Below are 19,209 nucleotides of genomic sequence, written 5' to 3'. Positions count from 1 at the left end.
AAAACGACTTGAAATGGTTCCACGTCATCAATAAAAGATGACGTAGACAAGTTATGAAGACGTTTTATAAGAGTCTATAATTCTTTAAAAAGCGACGTAATAAACGCTGACATTATCAATGTTGCTGACATGTACGCATTTTTAAGACATTTTTCTTATGTCTTAATTGCATATCGCTGACGTGGAATTATATTAAGAAGACGTTATTATTTTTTTTTAATAAAGAAGACGTTATTTTTAAATGGGTACAATTTAGAAGACGTTTTTATTAGTCAATTTGGGATGCTTACGTGGATGCGCCAAATTATTAATTTTGAGAAATTTAAATATTTTCATAATATATTAATACCTGATCATATTTTCAACACCTTATCTATAATTACAAATGGCATAACAAAAAAAAAATATTAAAAGACATTTCGAGTGGATATTTCTGTAGCATTATTAAAAATATAAACATGATCAGACTAAACAATACCAGAATATAGTGAAACATATTATAATATCAGAAGCGGAGAAATAGATATTCGAAAGAAGAAAAATAACTAAAATGGATTCCACAAAATAAAAGCATAACACTACTGATGTCACAACTTACAGGTAATTTTCTTGCGTTGTAATGTAGTACAATGCAATAGCAGTAATGAAAACGCATACTGAAGTCAGAAAGTTAATGACGAAGATGAACTTGAAGAATTCCCTAGAACCCCAGACAGGTTCAAGCAGCTTTCTGATGAAGAGAAGACCCAGCGTGCTCAGAAAAACCTATTAAACGAGCCAGTGTGGAATTCAATATGATTTTGATAAACGAAACTTAAAGGTCACGGGTTATGAACATTCAGGGAAATGTACAATCATAATAATGACATAAAAAGAATTACAAAAGTGCATACCCCATGTACCGACTGTTCAACATAACCAGCTGTGATGAGATTCCACGCAAAAGGGATCGTCCTACAAAATAGGAGTTTGAATGATTTTGATTACCGTTCAGCTCCAGCATCAAACCAATGAAAATTGAAACAAGCTCATTAGTACTTGAAAACAGAATTTTCTCATGTATACTATTGCTAAAAAGTACACTAATTCTGTCTCATTTCCCCATGTGATTCACCAGACTTCTAGATTAAACTCATCTCAACCATGCAAACATTTGATATATCCACTTTCACATCATAAAGTCCTTCAATCAACTCTTTTTTTTCCTTTCATTTGGCCATTAGAATCACAGACATATTATTGGTATGCTACGACAAACTCAACGTATTAAAAGATGAAAGCTGCGAATATCCGAGTATAAGAGCACTGATGTGTGATGGGTATGGGTGGTTTTTCTTTTCAGTTTGTCTTTATGCTGAGGTGGGTTTTTGACGATCGTGTGGCGTGCATGAGGATCGTAAAGGAATATTTTGTAACTGAGCTTGCTCTTGTTTAGAGATTCTCCAAGCCTCTCGAATGCTCAACAGCCATTGTTATGACACCCTAGAATTTCTTGTATAAGCTAAGTTGATTGCTGTTCTGTTATTAATAGTACGTATCACACCCTCTTTTTTTTTTTTTTTTTTGCAATGTCATAACATTGGGTCCTCAAGCAGGTTTATGACTTTTGATTTTTCAATTTCAAAATGTGATATTTCCAGAAAAGCATCAAACCAAAAGTATTTGGAAGTGTGTTGTATCATATAAACACAATAATTTTTCCACTTCTGAATCATAAACATGGTCAAAGTAATCTTCCAAAACTTCTTAAGATACCGGTGATTTTTCATTCTACTAAAGCTTAACCAGGCTCACACCGTTTCCACGAAAACTGGAATCAAGTAAGGAAACGAGGAATCAAAGAAGACAAAGAAATACCTGGCAGGTATGAGAGCGAGGTAATTGACGGACTGAGGCAGTACTTGAGTCAGGTTCTGCACAGCTTGGTTCCAGTGGCTCTTCGTTTTTCTCTCGAGCGATGGGAAGATTATCGGCAGAATCACATTCCTGTTCTGTCTTATCACGTTCCTATTCCTGATCGTTGTTCCGCAAGAACAAAGCTCTCTCCGCCACCTGCAAAATCAAAATCAGAGTGTAACTCTGTTAGGAACTTAGATTAAGAGAACTATAATAGTGGGTTTAAAAATATAATTCAAAAATAAAAGATATACGTGCATTCGGTAGGACCCGCGACGGAGATCAGCTTCCCATGTGTCTCAGCCGCCGGCTTCGTTGACGAAGAAGTACCCTGCATCAAGCTCAAACAAGGCGATGGTTGTAACTCGTAATGTAAGCAAGACCGAAAACCAAGAAACAAGAGACGTACAGATATATACTAACCACTGGAATCAGCAAATGTTGGCAGAAGAGAAACAATGTGTGCACGTACTCGACGAACAATGGGAAGGACCGAAAAAAATCGTGAAGGACGGGGGCACAGTGAAGGCACAGAACGTGGAAAACTGTTTCAGAACAAAGAAAAATTAGGTTTCCCTTTTTTTCTCTATTTTTTGAAAGACTAATAATAAAAAAAATTGAATATATATATGATTTTAAAGGAAACTAATTACGTTAATAAAAAAAAGAACGTCCTACAAAACCATCTTCAGAGAAAAAAAAGGAAACTGACCTTTTTTTTTAAAGGAAACTGACTTACGTGGGTATATTAACAACACGTCCGAATTGTAATCTTCTATTTAAATCGTTTTCATCAGAGTAAAGAAAATAACGGGTGATCAACTTCGAATGCATCAGAAGAATAAGTTTACCTCTTTACTCTTCTATTACGTTTGCTCAGTCAAACCTAGTTGCTCCTGCCCTAGTTTTCTTGAACAGAGATTGGAAAATGGATTGGCAAGTAAGTGAATATTTTTGTTGAAGAAATAAAGAAGGGTATGATTGAATAAAAAAGTGTCAAAGGGGCAGGGGATAAAAATACAATTCTCTTTTCTAGGAAACAAACCTCTGAGTCTGAGAAACGTTGTTTTTTGTCTCAGACATTTTGTCGAGCACCTAGAGGATTCCATCGGATCACCATCCTGACCGCCCAATCCTGACTGGAAATTGCCTCGCCTGGATCACCATCGGATGGTCATTGATTTGCTGCACCAAAAAAAAACAAGTAATACCGATCATACAAGGCATACATAGAAAAATAGCGGAGTCTGTGCCGAGGGCCCCTGGTTCCGCCGCAGCCGAGACAGGTACGCCGCGTTCCCCTGCGCCGCGCGTTGTCGTCCGACAGAGGGTTCTTCGGATTCATCGACCACGGCTTCGGACGGGTCGGGTCGCCGTCGCTCAGGCTCCACGGGTAGGCTCTCTCACCGCTACTAGTATTCCGAGGCTCCTCCGTTTCGGAGAAGAAGATTGAGTTGGAGTGGAAGGAACTGATTGAAGGGCGAATTGGTGGTGGACAATAAAATCCTCGGCTTCGTCTTGTTCTGGATTGGAGCGAGAGATTGACGTTCGTGGTGACGAGGATTCATCAGTGTTCGTCGTGGTGAGCGAGAGATTGGAGGAGAATTGTTTTTTTTTGTTACAACAACAGGATAGGATAAGTATAAGTGTGTTTAAGAAAAACTGTTGTTGTTTTTAAACGTAAAGCGACATATATTACGAATGGATACAATTGCTACGAAATCAAAGATTTGCTTTTAATAATTTTGACCTTGTTTTTATATGTAACAGCCCACATATATCATGTGGAATTATTTTTTCATTGCCACGTGAGATTTATTTGTCTACGTGGAAATTACAAATAAATTTACAATAATTTAAAAAATAATATATAAAAATAATTGTAAAATTATTTCTATATATATTACGAGACGTTTATTAAATGACTTAAATTATATGATTTAATTTATTAAGTCATTTAATAAATAACTTCAAATAAATTATTAAGTCATTCTTTAAACGTCTTAAAAATATATATGCCTTTCAAATCATTTTTTAAATGACTCAAAATATTTTTTATATATCTTTTGAAGATATTATTTTATTGACTTCAAATGTTTGTTTGAGACGTTTTTTAAATGACTTGAAAATCCAAACAAAAATTTAGATTATTAAAGTCGTGCATTTTAGAGAACGTCTTAAATCCCATGTCTTCTAATGTACTTTATGTAGTAGTAATTATCTAGAACATGCTTCTAGATGTTTCTTTATTTGTTCAAGACAATACAAGAAAAGCATGTTGTCAATGGTGCCCACAAGAAGAGTTGTAGTCTTTATTTTGTACATTTGATGTAATAAAGTCCCATGAAGACTCTTGCTTGTAATTGCCTATTCATTAATAAAGTTGAAACGTTCATTCTTTCTTTGTTTGAAGCTTTATGATAAAACCTTAGTCTTTTAGTCCATAAACAAACTTAACAACTTACGAAGAGACAAATGTAGATTTGCATGAACAAACTCTTCGTAGTTTGCTTAAAACGATATATTCGCAATCTTAGGGTCAAAGGACTATTGACCTCAGTATGATTGTTAGAAGAATCTATGATGTCTGGTTATGAGGCATTGAGAGTTTGGGACTCTATAGTTCTTCTAGGTATCTTCCGAAGGTACTGAATTGACCAGTGCACTTCTAGAGACAATATAAGAACAAACCATTTAACCTCTTGTGTCTCGAAGTCACTATGTATGAATTGCATCATGCTTACCTTAATCCTGAAATGAGACATGCCATTTCACACCTTAGTATTCTCATTTGAGAAAGTCAAAGTTCGGACTCACTATGTGATTCCGAACGAGGCCTATTGGTGAAGTACTAAGTTGTGAGTATGTCATGAGTAACTTTGTGAAGTTCTCATAGATATGGAATTCATGTACAAGATTGCTGAAATGCAATGTATGTCACCTCATGCTTTGTTCCTTGGAGTGTGAATAAATGAACTGGCCAGTGTCCAAATTGAGTCCTGACTCTTTTGGATGAAACAATGTGACTTGTTAGCTCCTCGTCAATACATTGTTTCTAACTTATTCACAAGCGACAAAGGAGTTGAGGAAATAACAGCTAGAAGGGTAAAATGGTAATTTAGTAAATCCCGACTAGCTGATGACATTCATGAAGAGTAAACATAGATAATATTCAGTGGATCCGCTCATTATAATTAGGTCGAATTATTGAGTAGAAAACAAATTCATTTGAACCGAGAGATTTTCAGTGTCAGCTCTTTAGTGGAGTCAGTTGGCATTAAGCTAAACTTGGAAAAGGTTTGTCAACTTTTGAGTCCAAGTGTTTAGCTCAAGCTTTGTTCATTTGGGTCCATGAGGTCACTGTCACGAATCACATCGATAGGAATAGTTAAACTGGAAGCTAAGTCAAAACAAGAACGAAAATAGTTAAAAGGGTATTTTTGTCTTTTGAGACAATGGATGAAATGAATGTCAATAAATTTTGACAAGTTCATTTGATGACTTAATGTCACTCGGCCATGACTTGATCATTGGGCCTCGTGAATTAATTTCATTTCATAAGAGTTTTATTGAAAATTCTTAATGGGCATTTCTCATGTTGTCATGAACAAATGAAGAAGCTTCTAGAAGCTCCTTCTAGAGAGACTTGGGCGCCTACCCTATACAGAAATAGGAGAGTTTATTTTGTGCATAAATGTATTTAGATACTTGCCAAAAGAAAAAGAGGAAACAAATTTGCATATGCATGACTAAGGGAATCGGCCATGTTGAGAGAAAAGGCAAGCCATGAACAAAATTGGAAACAAATCAAGGCTTCTAGAAGCCTTGTGTTGGCCGAGTGTCTCAAAGGGAAAAAGAGGAAATTGGCTCATGAATATGTGATATTCTATAGAAGAGGAAACTACCTTATTGAAGGTGAGACCTCTCCTATAAATAGGAGCCTCATTTCCTCACAATTAATTCATCCAAGTTTAAGAGATTTGAGAGACTCTCTCTCTATAACTTGTGGCCGAAAATCCTCTCTCTCTCTCTCTAGTTTATTTTCGATTTTTTCTTGTCTTGGCACCTAGGTCCTCACTCGACCTAGTGTTTAGCTCTGCGACTTCAAGACTTGTTCTTAAGTCGTAGTGTTTAAAAGTGCCCACTCACTAATACCCTTATTTCGAGTGATTTAGTGATAGAAACTTTCGTGGTTGCTCGAGGTGCCGAGGAAAGGAAGAGAGACGTGCTGCGAGGGGAGACGAGCGTTGCAAACTTTCCAAAAGCTTCTTCAAAGTTCAAGCTTCAAGAAAGGTTAGTAAACTTTTAGCTCATATTGATTTTTAATTACATGTACTTGCTTCTTTGTCTAGGTTAGTAAAAACTGTTTTTACTTGAAAAGAAATTTTTTAAAATTCCGCCGCTTCCCGAAGCATTTAATCTTTTTCTTAAACCCTAGATCAATTCCAACAAAGCCCACATAGAATTTTCACATAAAATCCGATAAAATGAAATTCAATCCTCAAGGCACAAATCCTATTCATGGCCACGTGGATTAAATCACATTGTCATCATATGACAATGTCCAATATCTTATTTTGGCATTTATACCATCTTATATCCTAATGGACAAAATTACCCTTTAGACAATCTTCGTAAAATTCGTCTAGTTCAACACTTGAACGTGTTTTGACTTAGCTACTAGTTTAACAAATCTTACTCTAATGACTTGTGGTAGTGACCTCATGGATCCAAATGAACAAAGCTTGAGCTAGCATTCTTGGACACAAAAGTTCACAAACCTTTTTGAAGTTCTAGCTTAATGTCAACTGACTCCACTAAAGAGTTGACGCTGAAAATCTCTCGGTTCAAATGAATATATTTTCTACTCAAAATTCTAATTGATTGTGATGAGTGGATGCATTGAAAATTATCTGTTTACCCTTCATGAATATCATCAACTAGATGATATTTCTAAAATTACCATTTTACCCTTCTAGTTGTTATTTACTCAACTCATTTGCACTTATGAATAAGTTAGAAAAAATGTATTGACGAGGACCTTACATGTCACATTAATATATCCAAAAAAGGTCATGACTCAATTTGGACACTGGCCAGTTCATTTATTCACATTGCAAGGAACAAAGCATGAGGTGATATACATTGCATTGCAGCAATCTTGTACATGAATTCCATATCTATGTGATCTTCACAAAGTTGTTCATGACATCTTCATAACTTATTACTTCATCAATAGGTCTTGTCTATATCAAATAGTGAATCTAGAACTCGTACTTTCTCAAATGAGAGTATGTAAGCTATGAAACGACATGTCTCATTTTAGGATTGAGGTAAGCATGATGTAATTCATACATAGTGACTTTGAGACAGAAGAGGTTAAATGGTGTGTTCTTATACTGTCTCTAGAAGTGCACTGGTCAATTCAGTATCTTCAAAAGATACTTAGGAAGGACTATGGAGTCTCCAACTCTCTATGTCTCATACCCAGACATCATAGGTTTTCTTGACAATCATATTGAGATCAATAGCCCTTTGATCCTTAGATTGTGAATATACTGTTTTAAGCAAACCATGAAGAGTTTATTCATGCAAATCTGTATTTGACTCTTCATTTGTTGTTAGGTTTGTTTAAGGACTAAAGACTAAGGTATATCATAAAGCTTCAAACAAACATGGAAGTATGAATGAAAGTTTCAACTCTTTATTAATTATTTAGCAGTTACAAGCAAGAGTATCTGCGATACTTTATTACATTAAATGCATATAAGTAATAACTACTACTCTTCTTGTGGGTATCAAAGCCAACATCATGTGGTCTGTGGCTGAGACCCAGTCGGTCTATGGACGACTGGCTGAGGGGCGAGTGGCTGACTGAGATCCTACAACACATAAAAGCATGTAGAATGATTCTACAATGCTTATCAAGCGTTGTAGAATCCAGCATTGTAGAATCTTCTACAACGATACAGTTTCATTGTCCAATTTTCTAAAATTCCAGAATTTCTCGTTGCGGCGATGCATATTTCTAGCCGCAGCGAGGTATTCTACAACAGATAAGACATCCGTTGTAGAACTGTCTCGCCGCGGCGAAAAATATACACCGCCTCAGTAAGAAATATTTGGGTTCTGCCCCAATTCTTGTCGCGACGATGTATATTTTGAGGTAGTTGTGTTCTAACTTTTCTTTTACCGCTACCGCTAGAAATAGTAGTAATGGACGACATGAAATCTAAGAAACACAATTCAACACATAATCTCAATTTCCAAATCAAATTCAATCACAATTTCAAATATCAATTCCAACATGAGACAAATAAAAATTATATCTCAATCCCAACTAAATATCAAATGCAAACTCAATTCCAACTAAATATCAAACAAATATGGTGTTTCACCCTAAATATCAATCCATACTCTCAATTTCAAACAAACACTTATTTTCAACCTAAATTATACATAATTCTCAACCAAAAACTAACCTGTAGTGTAGACGACGAGCACAGAGGCGTGGAAGAAAGAGAGAGTCGGAGTTGTGGCCGGAGATGCGTAAGCTTGTGTGAGTGGGTGGTGGATTTTGTGGGTTTGTGGATTTGTGGTTGTGGGTTTTGTTGGTTTGTGTTTAGGGTTTTGTGAGTTTGTGGGCGCGGAAAAGAATAGTGATGGCAGAGAGAGAGTGAGGAAGGAGAAGAAGGGTGCACCGGAGAGAGAGAAGTGAGAGCGGAGAGAGAAAGAGAAGTGAAGGCGGAGAGCGAGTGAGGGAGGAGAAGAAGAGTGAGGGCGGAGAGAGAGAGAGAGAGAGAGAGAGAGAGAGAGAGAGAGAGAGAGAAAAGGGGGGGGGGTGGCGAGATAGAGAGAGAGTGGAGAAGAATAATGAAGAAGAAAAAATGAATAAGTCTAAAATTAGAGCGGGAGTAAGTGTTGTAGAACTCTCACTGCAGCGAAGGCTATTTCTCACCAGAGCGAGACTGCTGAAAAGTAAATCCATAATTTGCCTCGCCGCGACGAGAGATAGCCTTCGTCGTGACACGATTATCTTCCTAAAAAAGGGCTCCCTGGAATACTTCTCGTCACGACGAGGTTCATTAAATGTTACTAATCCCACAACGCTTAGATTATCCGTTGTAGAAAGTTCTCAACGCGACGATAAAAACATGTCGCCGCGGCGAGGCTTCTACAACGGATAGTCTAAGCGTTGTGGGAGATCTAAAATATGGTGAAATTTAACAACGCTTAAAGTAAGCATTGTAGAAACACCAAGCTTCTACAACGCTTAGCCATAAGCGTTGTAGAAACACCCAGTTTCTACAACGCTTATTTTAAGTGTTGTAGAATCTCAAGTTTCTACAACACTTAGTTGTAAGCGTTGTAAAATATGAGTTATTGAATCTAACATTTGTAGTAGTGGTGGATGACAAAAAAAAAGTATGGTGATTTGTTAAAATTAGGCCATTTTATGCATTGAAGGAGTTCTTATAATCTTTTATATTTCTTAATTACACTATCATGTAACATTCCAAATAATCTCTTTTTTGTTTGCATCAAACTCAAAACTCAGAAGTCCGTTTAAAATTAAATTCTACAACGATACATTCTAAAAAAATATGATTATTTTAATAAAACTTTTAAGGAATGTGATTACATTAGATTGCATCACACCAATTGCTATAATACTGCTTTGCGAACTGCGGTTAGTCTCAGTTGGAGATGGGATTGTACGTGTTTATGGATTGAACGAGATTCAAGCTGGGGAAATGGTTGAATTTGAAGGAACCTGCGATGAGAAAGGAATAGCCTTGAATCTTGAGAATGAGAATGTTGGGAATGTTGTCTTTGATAATGATACTGCTATTAGATAAGGAAATCAATACTTTCCTGGTCATACGACCTTGTTATTGAATGCATGTGCTTTGCCTAGGTATCTTTGATTAAGGTAACGTTGGAACATCTTTAATTTTATTGGTATATCGCATATTAACCATGGTATATCGTGGTATTTGACTAACTTTATAGGTAACTCGTATAGCATCGTAAACCGTTACCGAATGAGTAAATCACAAAAAAAATTGTAAAATGCAAGATGTATTAGCAACAAATAAATCAATATAAATATTTTTAAATAATTAGAATTTTGATATTTTCGGTATATTTTTAGTATAGGAAACTTGATAAACCAAGCTCAGTGTAGCATCTGATTTGAAAACCAAGCCATACTTCGGATCCTTTAGGGAAACTAAGCATTTGATCATATGAATTGTCCAAATTACCCTTAAATTAAAAATATTTTCAAAATCAAGCCTTTCTCTCACTCCCATTCCCTTCACGCGTGCCTTTTCAATTAAAAAACAATTAAAAAAAATGCTCAGCCCGCACAGTCCATCTCTCTTCACTTCTCCCCGTCGGTCATCCTCATGCACGCACGCACATCGTCGCAAACCCCCACGCACGGCAAACTCCGAAGAAAAATGGTTAAGTTTCGATCCCTAATTCGATGATATTTTGTAAGAGATTTGTTTGATCTCCTGAAAAAAAAAAAAAAAAAAGAGTTTGAGTTCGTCATGTTGTATCCAGAAAAAAGTTCGAAATTGTTGTCTGTAATTTCGAACTTTATAGCTGTTATTTCGATTGCATTTCGAAGGTTACGATGCTCACGCCCTAATTCTTTTAAACTCAAGTTTTTTGGGTCTTCTATGTAGTTAACCAGTTGAGAGAAGAAAAATGGGTAAGTTTCGATCCCTAATTCGATGATATTTTGTAAGAGAGTTGTTTGATTTCCTGAGAAAAAGAGTTTGAGTTCGTCATGTTGGATCCAGAAAAAAGTTCGAATTTGTTGTCTGTAATTTCGAACTTTATAGGTATTCTTTCGATTAAATTTCGAACTTTTTAACTTGTACAGATTTGACTTCTAATGTATACTTTTTAACTTCTTAACAGGTTTAAACGTTAATATATGTTGTTTATTTGATGGTACTTGGGTGAACGAAGTCTGCGTACCTGTTAAGAAGTTAAAAAGTATACATTAGAAGTCAAATCTGTACAAGTTAAAAAGTTCGAAATTCAATCGAAATAACAGCTATAAAGTTCGAAATTACAGACAACAAATTCGAACTTTTTTCTGGATCCAACATGACGAACTCAAACTCTTTTTCTCAGGAAATCAAACAACTCTCTTACAAAATATCATCGAATTAGGGATCGAAACTTACTCATTTTTCTTCTCTCAACTGGTTAACTACATAGAAGGCCCTAAAAATTTGAGTTTAAACGAATTAGGGCGTGGGCATCGTAACCTTGGAAATGCAATGGAAATAACAGCTATAAAGTTCGAAATTACAGACAACAATTTCGAACTTTTTTCTGGATCCAACATGACGAACTCAAACTCTTTTTTTCAAGAAATCAAACAAATCTCTTACAAAATATCATCGAATTAGGGATCGAAACTTATCCATTTTTCTTCGGGGTTTACCGTGCGTCGGGGTTTGCCGTGCGTGGGGGTTTGCGACGATGGCCGTGCGTGCATGAGGATGACCGACGGGGAGAAGTGAAGAGAGATGGATTGTGCGGGCTGAACGTTTTTTTTTTATTGTTTTTGAATTGAAAAGGCACGCGTGAAGGGAATGGGAGTGGAGAGAAAGGCTTGATTTTGAAAAGATTTTTAATTTAAAGGTAATTTGGACAATTCACATGGTCAAATGCTTAGTTTCCCTAAAGGATCTAAAGTATGGCTTGGTTTTCAAATCAGATGTTACACTGTGCTTGGTTTATCAAGTTTTCCTTTAGTATTTGCATAAATAATCAATTTATAAATATTTTTAATTTTTTTGCTGTATTTGGAATATCAGTTTATAACCTACTTCTTGCAACGGTTCGAAAAGTGAGAAATATCTAGTACGGTATTTACAAGCTAATTTAATTTTGCCAAGACTTTTTTTTTTTAATCCCTTTTCGAATTGCAGTGCCGTCATGGCACATAAACAAAGGATTAATTATTTGATACCGAAAAGTAAGAAGATAAAGCATGAAAAGAAGAGAAAGATGACTGAACAGAAAAGGGAAGGGGCTGTTGCACATGGGCCTAAACCAAACCTCGCACGGGTCCATGGGCCCACTTCTGAACTTGAACTGACCTCACACACTGGGCCCACACTTCAGGCCTCAGCCACACAGAATCTCGTGCACGTAATTCAGGTTTTATGGTCAGCGACCAAGACGTTGACTGGTCATAATAATGCAACACACTCCAAAAATCAGTGATTAAGCTTAAATCATAACCGTACAATAATTTTCTACGTGAATCACTGTACGTTTGATATTTGAGCCCATCGAGATCAAAAGCATTCATTTAGTTTTCAAATATCGTTGATGAGGTCGCAAACAGGACACCGAAAACAAACAAAGTTTTGTCATTGGTACTAATTTACGGTTGCTGATTACGGGATTTCTCCCTCACTTTCCAGTAGTGTGTCAATTCTCTCATGTAAAGAAATTACTTCATCGGTTTCCTAAGATAAAGTTTTGCTAAGAAAGAAGAGTTAAAACAAAGCTTAACTAATTTTCGTAAAAAAACAAAAAAGATAAACAAAGACGTTACTTAGCTCGGTCAAACAATAAGTTGCTACTAAATGGTTCTGGACCAAAACTCATTTAGTAGCATATTATTATTATGGAAGATCTTTTAATCATACTATTGTTAATAATCTATGTTGTAATATATATATATATATATATATATATATTAGAAATTTATAAAAATACGACTCGCGAGTTATAAAGTTAAAAAATATAATAAAAGTATTACGATATGCATGCTTGTATGCAGCCGAACGTATCATGTTATTTTTGTAGTCATTAGAATTATTTTGATTATAAAAAGTGTTTGTTCAGTTTTCGACAAGATATACCTAAAATTCAAATGAAAAACAAATTGTTATATTATTATATTTTTATTGTTAACTGGAGTTGGATAATTCAACATTCAATTTTTAATAAGGGGGTATTGTTAATATATCATGCGTATATGATAATTATTTATGAAAAATGGATAAAAGTTTTGCGAGACTAATTGGTATTTACTTGAACAAAGATTATAATCCATCTTGTTGATGATGGGTATAAATAATAAATATAGTGATAATTTTTTTTTATTTTTTTTTTTTTATAATAAAACTACTATACTGGCCTTATCTTTATATGATAAATGTTATCGGCCCGACCCCAATCGTGGCAAATCAAAGGCAAAACAGCGATCAAACTTGCCCCAGCCATTGATCGGCCTATGGGCCGGCTCGGCCAAGGGCCGGCCCAATAGCCTCGGCCCAAGACCGAGCTCGACCTCGACCTCACGAGCTCGGCCTCGGCCTCACGAGCTCGACCTCGGCCTCACGAGCCTATCCTCCGCCCTATGCTATCCTCGGCCAAGGGTCGAACCTATGTTATCCTCGGCCGAGGGGCCCACCAATGATGTCATCCTATGCTAATCTTTGCCGAGCCCATGTTATCCTCGGCCAAGGGGCCCACCAGTGACGCCACCCTATGCTATCCTCTGTCGAGCCCATGTTATCCTCGGCCAAGGGGCCCACCAGTGACACCACCCTATGATATCCTCGGCCGAGCCTATGCTATCCTCGGCCAAGGCCCGAGCCCATGCTATCCTCGGCCAAGGCCCGAGCCCATGTTATCCTCGGCCAAGGGGGCCCGCCAATGGCCCCTTGGTCGCCTATAAATACATGCGCCTCTCACCTTCTCCAGGTAATCCATTCTTGAGGACTGAAGCGCTGCCGAACTCACCTCTCGCTCGTTTCTCTCAAGTCTCGGCCCCTAAACACTTAAACCCTCTATTCTCCACATCAATCCCACTAATGTTGAGCGTCGGAGAGGTAAACACAGGCACCCCCTCTGTTTTCCCTTCTTATCTCACGGTTCTCTCATCCTTTCCAGGTACCCCGGCGAGCTCAGACACCATCAACAGCCACGGGAAGGTCTGGGCAACCAGGTCCGACACGCTCGAGCCCAGGCGAGGCCACTTGGTCCGGCCTTGGGTCTAACCGCCTGTGGCTCCTAAATCGTTGTCCGAAAAACGGCGACAACATTTTGGCGCTAGAAGGAGGGGACCACCGACCTTAGCGCTCTCTCCCTTCCATTCCACACTCTCACTACTCTTACGACTCTCGAGAGATGAGTCACATTCCGGCGACCTCCGCCGGCACTCGAGCGACAAGCTCAAGGTACGATCTCCGGAGCCTCACTCACCGTCTTGAAGGGCAACCTCGTGATAACGAGAGCCAGCCCCAAGACCCGACGAACGACCCCGATGTTGTCAATGGTGCCCACAAGAAGAGTTGTAGTCTTTATTTTGTACATTTGATGTAATAAAGTCTCATGAAGACTCTTGCTTGTAATTGCCTATTCATTTAATAAAAAAAGTTGAAACGTTCATTCAATCTTCCTTGTTTGAAGCTTTATGATAAAACCTTAGTCTTTAGTCCATACAAACTAAACAACTTACGAAGAGACAAATGTAGATTTGCATGAACAAACTCTTCGTAGTTTGCTTAAAACGATATATTCGCAATCTAAGGGTCAAAGGACTATTGACCTCAGTATGATTGTTAGGAGAATCTATGATGTCTGGTTATGAGGCATTGAGAGTTGGAGACTCTATAGTTCTTCTAGGTATCTTCCGAAGGTACTGAATTGACCAGTGCACTTCTAGAGACAAGATAAGAACAAACCATTTAACCTCTTATGTCTCGAAGTCACTACGTATGAATTGCATCGTGCTTACCTTAATCCTGAAATGCGACATGTCATTTCACACCTTAGTATTCTCAGTTGAGAAAGTCAGAGTTCGGACTCACTATGTGATTCCGAACAGGGCCTATTGGTGAAGTACTAAGTTGTGAGAATGTCATGAGTAACTTTGTGAAGTTCTCATAGATATGGAATTCATGTACAAGATTGCTGAAATGCAATGTATGTCACCTCATGCTTTGTTCCTTGGAGTGTGAATAAATGAACTGGCCAGTGTCTAAATTGAGTCCTGACTCTTTTGGATGAAACAATGTGACTTGTTAGCTCCTCGTCAATACATTGTTTCTAACTTATTCACAAGCGACAAAGGAGTTGAGGAAATAACAGCTAGAAGGGTAAAATGGTAATTTAGTAAATCCCGATTAGCTGATGACATTCATGAAGGGTAAACATAGATAATATTCAGTGGATCCGCTCATCATAATTAGGTCGAATTCTTGAGTAGAAAATAAATTCATTTGAACCGAGAGATTTTCAGTGTCAGCTCTTTAGTGGAGTCAGTTGGCATTAAGCTAAACTTGGAAAAGGTTTGTGAACTTTTGAGTCCAAGTGTTTAGCTCAAGCTTTGTTCATTTGGGTCCACGAGGTCACTGTCACGAATCACATCGATAGGAATAGTTAAACTGGAAGCTAAGTCAAAACGGGAACGAAAATAGTCAAAAGGGTAATTTTGTCTTTTGAGACAAAGGATGAAATGAATGTCAATAAATTTTTTGACAAGTTCATTTGATGACAAGTAACACTCGGCCATAATAAGATTAATTGGGCCTTGTGTGTTAATTTCATTTCATAAGAATTTTATTGAAAATTCTTAATGGGTCTTTTTCATGTTGTTATGAACAAATGGAAAAGCTTCTAGAAGCCCTTTTTCTAGATGGTATAGGCGCCCAACATACCCAAATAAAGAGAGAATATTTTGTGCATGAATGTATGAAGATACTTGCCAAAAGAAAAAGAGGAAACAAATTTCCCCTAAGGGGAAACCAAGGTGGGCGCCCAAATGAGTCAAGAGAGAAGCAAATAAAAGAGGAAACAAATCCAAGGACTTGCTTGGCAAGTCTTGGCCGTGTGACTCTTTGAAGGAAAAGGGAAATTGGCTCATGAATATGTGATATTCTATAGAAGAGGAAACTACCTTATTGAAGGTGAGACCTCTCCTATAAAAAGGAGCCTCATTCCACACTTTTCATTCATCCAAGTTTAAGAGATTTGAGAGACTCTCTCTCTAGAACTTTGGCCGCCCCTTCCTCTCTCTCTCTAGTTTATTTTCGATTTTTTATTTTGGCACCTAGGTCCTCATTCGACCTAGTGTTTAGCTCTGCGACTTCAAGACTCATTCTTAAGTCGTAGTGTTTAAAAGTGCCCACTCACTAATTCCTTTATTTCGAGTGATTTAGTGATAGAAACTTTCGTGGTTGCTCGAGGTGCCGAGGAAAGAAAGAGAGACGTGCTGCGAGGGGAGACGATCGTTGCAAACTTTCCAAAAGCTTCTCAAAGTTCAAGCTTCAAGAAAGGTTAGTAAACTTCTTAGCTCATAATAGTTTTTAATTACATGTACTTGCTCTTTGTCTAGGTTAGTAAAAAACTGTTTTTTACTTGAAAAGAAAATTTTTAGAATTCCGCCGCTTACCGAAGTGTTAATTATTTTTCTTAAACCCTAGATCAATTCCAACACCCGAGGCCACGCTCCGAGAGGACACGGCTTGGCGGCTTGCAGAGCTTCTAGACCGTCCCGGCGTCGACAGCTCGCTCATTGCCGATCTCCTCGGCTACGATGTCGAGGATCGATCCGCCCATCACGACTCCGACCCCGACTATGTGGGGGAGTCAAGGACCGACGAGGCGACTCCTAGCCTCGCCCACTCGCAGTCCGAGAGTCCCAGTGGTGCTTTGGCCGGTCCGTCGCGTCCGGCGCGACGACAGGCACGGTCACATTCCCAGGGACTCGCCCCTTCGGTTTCAAGAGGCGGCCGGACACGACCCCGCACCGAGGAGAGAGCGACTCTGGGCAATGATGGGGCCGATAGCCGAAGCGCTCGCTGCGCGGCCCGAACAAGGGCGAACTCGCCCCACCACGCGCCGAGCGTGGACCTTAGAGAGCGCTTGACGGCGCAGAGAAACTCCCGAGGGGAGGATCTCCGCCAAAGGCTCAACTCTCGGAGGGACGCGCTCCCCGCCGGAACTCTCGGCCAACCTCAGGCCAATATCGTGGACCAAGCGTCCAACGAGTGCCAGCCGGCAACTCCCGTGGCCCCGGCGGTCAGCCCTGCTAACGGGCTTGACATGGTCACGATGATTCAGAGCCTCCAAAACCAAATCATCGAGATGAGGGAGTCGGGGAGGCAGAGGCCGTATGGAGGGATCGAGGAATCGTACTCTCCCTTCGTCGCGCAACCTTGCGTGGGGAACTTCAAATTGCCGTCCATCCCTCCCTATGATGGGCGGACTGACCCGAACTTCCACATCCAACACTACGAGACGTGGATGACGATGCAAGGGCAGCCGGAGACGACCCTATGCCAAGCCTTCAGCCCAACCCTCACGGGGTCGGGCTTTGAATGGTTCCGGAGCTTGAGACCCGGGAGCATTCCGTCCTTCCGGGCTTTGCAAGAGGCTTTCCTTGCCCGCTTCGCCACGCTCGTGGCACAAAAGAAGACGAAGACCCACCTCCTCTCCATTCGGCAAGGGAGAGACGAGACGTTGAGGCAATACCTCGCTCGCTTCACCGAGGAGTCTCACAAAGTCGAGGGGTTCGACGACAAGGACGCCATCACGGTGATCACCGAGGGAGTTCGCACGAGCGACTTCCTCAAATCCATTGTTGGGAAAGTCCCGCGGAGCATGACGGAGCTGATGACGAGAGCCCGCACGTATATGGGAATCGAGGACTATCTCGATGGCCGAGATGGCCGGAAGTCAGGGGGCAAGGTAGTCGACGCCGCGATGACCAAGATGGAGATCGTCCCGACCCTCGAAAGAGGAGGAACAAGGGAGGTCAGGCCCCTAACGGCCGCTCCCTCCCCGGGCCGAGACCCTCACACGTCGATAGCTTCCGAAAGTTCTCGACGTTCACCCCCTTGAACACCCCACCGGAGCGGATCCTAGCTCTGCACCACGACAAGCTAGGGAGCCCTACTCCTCTCACAAAGGATCCTACAAAGAGGGATCGAAACAAGTTATGCGAATACCACCAAGATCACGGGCATCTGACATCCGAATGCTATCAACTCAAGCGTCAGATCGAGGCCCTGATTCAAGACGGGAAACTGAAAGAGTACGTCCTTAGAACGATCGGGACGGCCACGGCGCACGGTGAGCGTCCGCGGCAGGAAAGGAAGGGTCCGGCAACGGTGACCGTCACGGACCGAGCAGCAATCGAAGAACCGGAGAGCTCACAACTGCACATCGTGGGCTCAATCATGGGCGGCCCGGAGTTTGGGGACTCGTCCACGCAAAGGAAGAAGTACGCACGTGAAGTTTCCCAAGGGAAAATAGCGCACTACATCAACCATACGTACGAGGCTCCTCCTCCGGCCCCATTCGAGTCCATGTTCTTCACTGGCCAAGGGGCGGCGCGAGTCCTCCACCCACACAATGACGCGATAGTCGTCTTAGCCCCGGTCGCCAACAACCTCGTCCGGAGAATCCTAATCGACAATGGGAGCTTCGCCGATATAATCTTCAAGGCGGCGCTGGACAGGATGAAGCTATCTGGGATGAGACCGACCCCGATCTCGACTCCACTCTTCGGCTTCTCCGGGGAGAGGGTCATGACGGAGGGAACCATCGACCTCCCGGTGACCTTCGGGACACCGGGGGGGCTCGACATCACCCACATCGTATCGTTCTTGGTCGTGGACCAACCCTCCGCCAACAACATCATAATCGGCCGCCCGACCCTCAATCGATTGAAGGCCATTACATCCACTTACCACCTGATGATGAAGTTCCCAACTGACAAAGGTATAGCCATGATGTTGGGAGACCAATCGATGGCAAGGATGTGCTACATCCAAGGCGTGGACGGGAAAGAAAAGGGGAAGATGGTGGGCACCGTCTTCCAGCTCGGGGACAAGTTCCCGTGCGAAATAGAGGAAGGAGGAATCTTCGGAGAGCTGGATCAAAGGGACGATGTCGAGCGTCGAAAGGTGGAGACACTGGACGACCTTGTTCCCGTCGTTTTGGACGACGCCAAACCCGACCAGGTAGTCAGGGTAGGCGCCCGGCTCCCGTCAGAAGTCCGAAACCAGCTCGCCACCTTCCTCCGCAAGCACAAGGACGTCTTCGCGTGGACACACGCCAACATGCCGGGGATTGACCCCAAGATAATGGTTCACCGTCTCAACGACGACAAGAGAGTAGCCGAACGCGTTCAACCGCAACGGACGTTCAGCGGGGAGAGATACCAAGCCATCAGTGTAGAGGTCGACAAACTTCTCGCCGCCGACTTCTTCAAGGAGGCGGAACACCCCAAGTGGGTGTCCAACGTGGTGATGGTCA

General features: G+C 40.6%; 1 protein-coding gene across 1 annotated transcript; it reads right to left on the bottom strand.

Moving 5' to 3' along the window:
* Positions 1 to 555: 555 nt before the first annotated feature.
* Positions 556 to 12,241, bottom strand: LOC149408125 (uncharacterized). The gene is made up of 6 exons (XM_089623941.1): positions 11,986 to 12,241; positions 2,320 to 2,441; positions 2,151 to 2,227; positions 1,858 to 2,052; positions 894 to 954; positions 556 to 765 (listed from the first exon to the last, which is right to left on the bottom strand). Exons 1-6 carry the CDS (start codon positions 12,239 to 12,241, stop codon positions 595 to 597), a joined length of 882 nt encoding a protein of 293 aa, XP_089480067.1. The 3' UTR covers positions 556 to 594.
* Between the last annotated feature and the right edge of the window lie 6,968 nt (positions 12,242 to 19,209).

This window comes from Urtica dioica, chromosome 1 (genome assembly GCF_054948205.1).
Source record: "Urtica dioica subsp. dioica isolate 48M chromosome 1, U.dioica_male_clone48M_v1_H2, whole genome shotgun sequence".
NCBI lineage: Eukaryota > Viridiplantae > Streptophyta > Magnoliopsida > Rosales > Urticaceae > Urtica > Urtica dioica.
Note: the sequence above shows the minus strand (reverse complement) of the source record. Positions and strands in the feature narration are given on the sequence as shown.

Bases quoted from the DNA above. Each gene is read 5' to 3' on its own strand.
- LOC149408125 (XM_089623941.1), bottom strand. From the start codon at position 12,241: ATGAATGCTTTTGATCTCGATGGGCTCAAATATCAAACGTACAGTGAT. The intron at 2,053-2,150 runs GTATATCTTTTA...TTGATTTTGCAG, and splicing joins GCGGGTCCTACCGAATGCAC to GTGGCGGAGAGAGCTTTGTT. The intron at 955-1,857 runs GTATTTCTTTGT...CCTATTTTGTAG, and splicing joins CTCGCTCTCATACCTGCCAG to GACGATCCCTTTTGCGTGGA.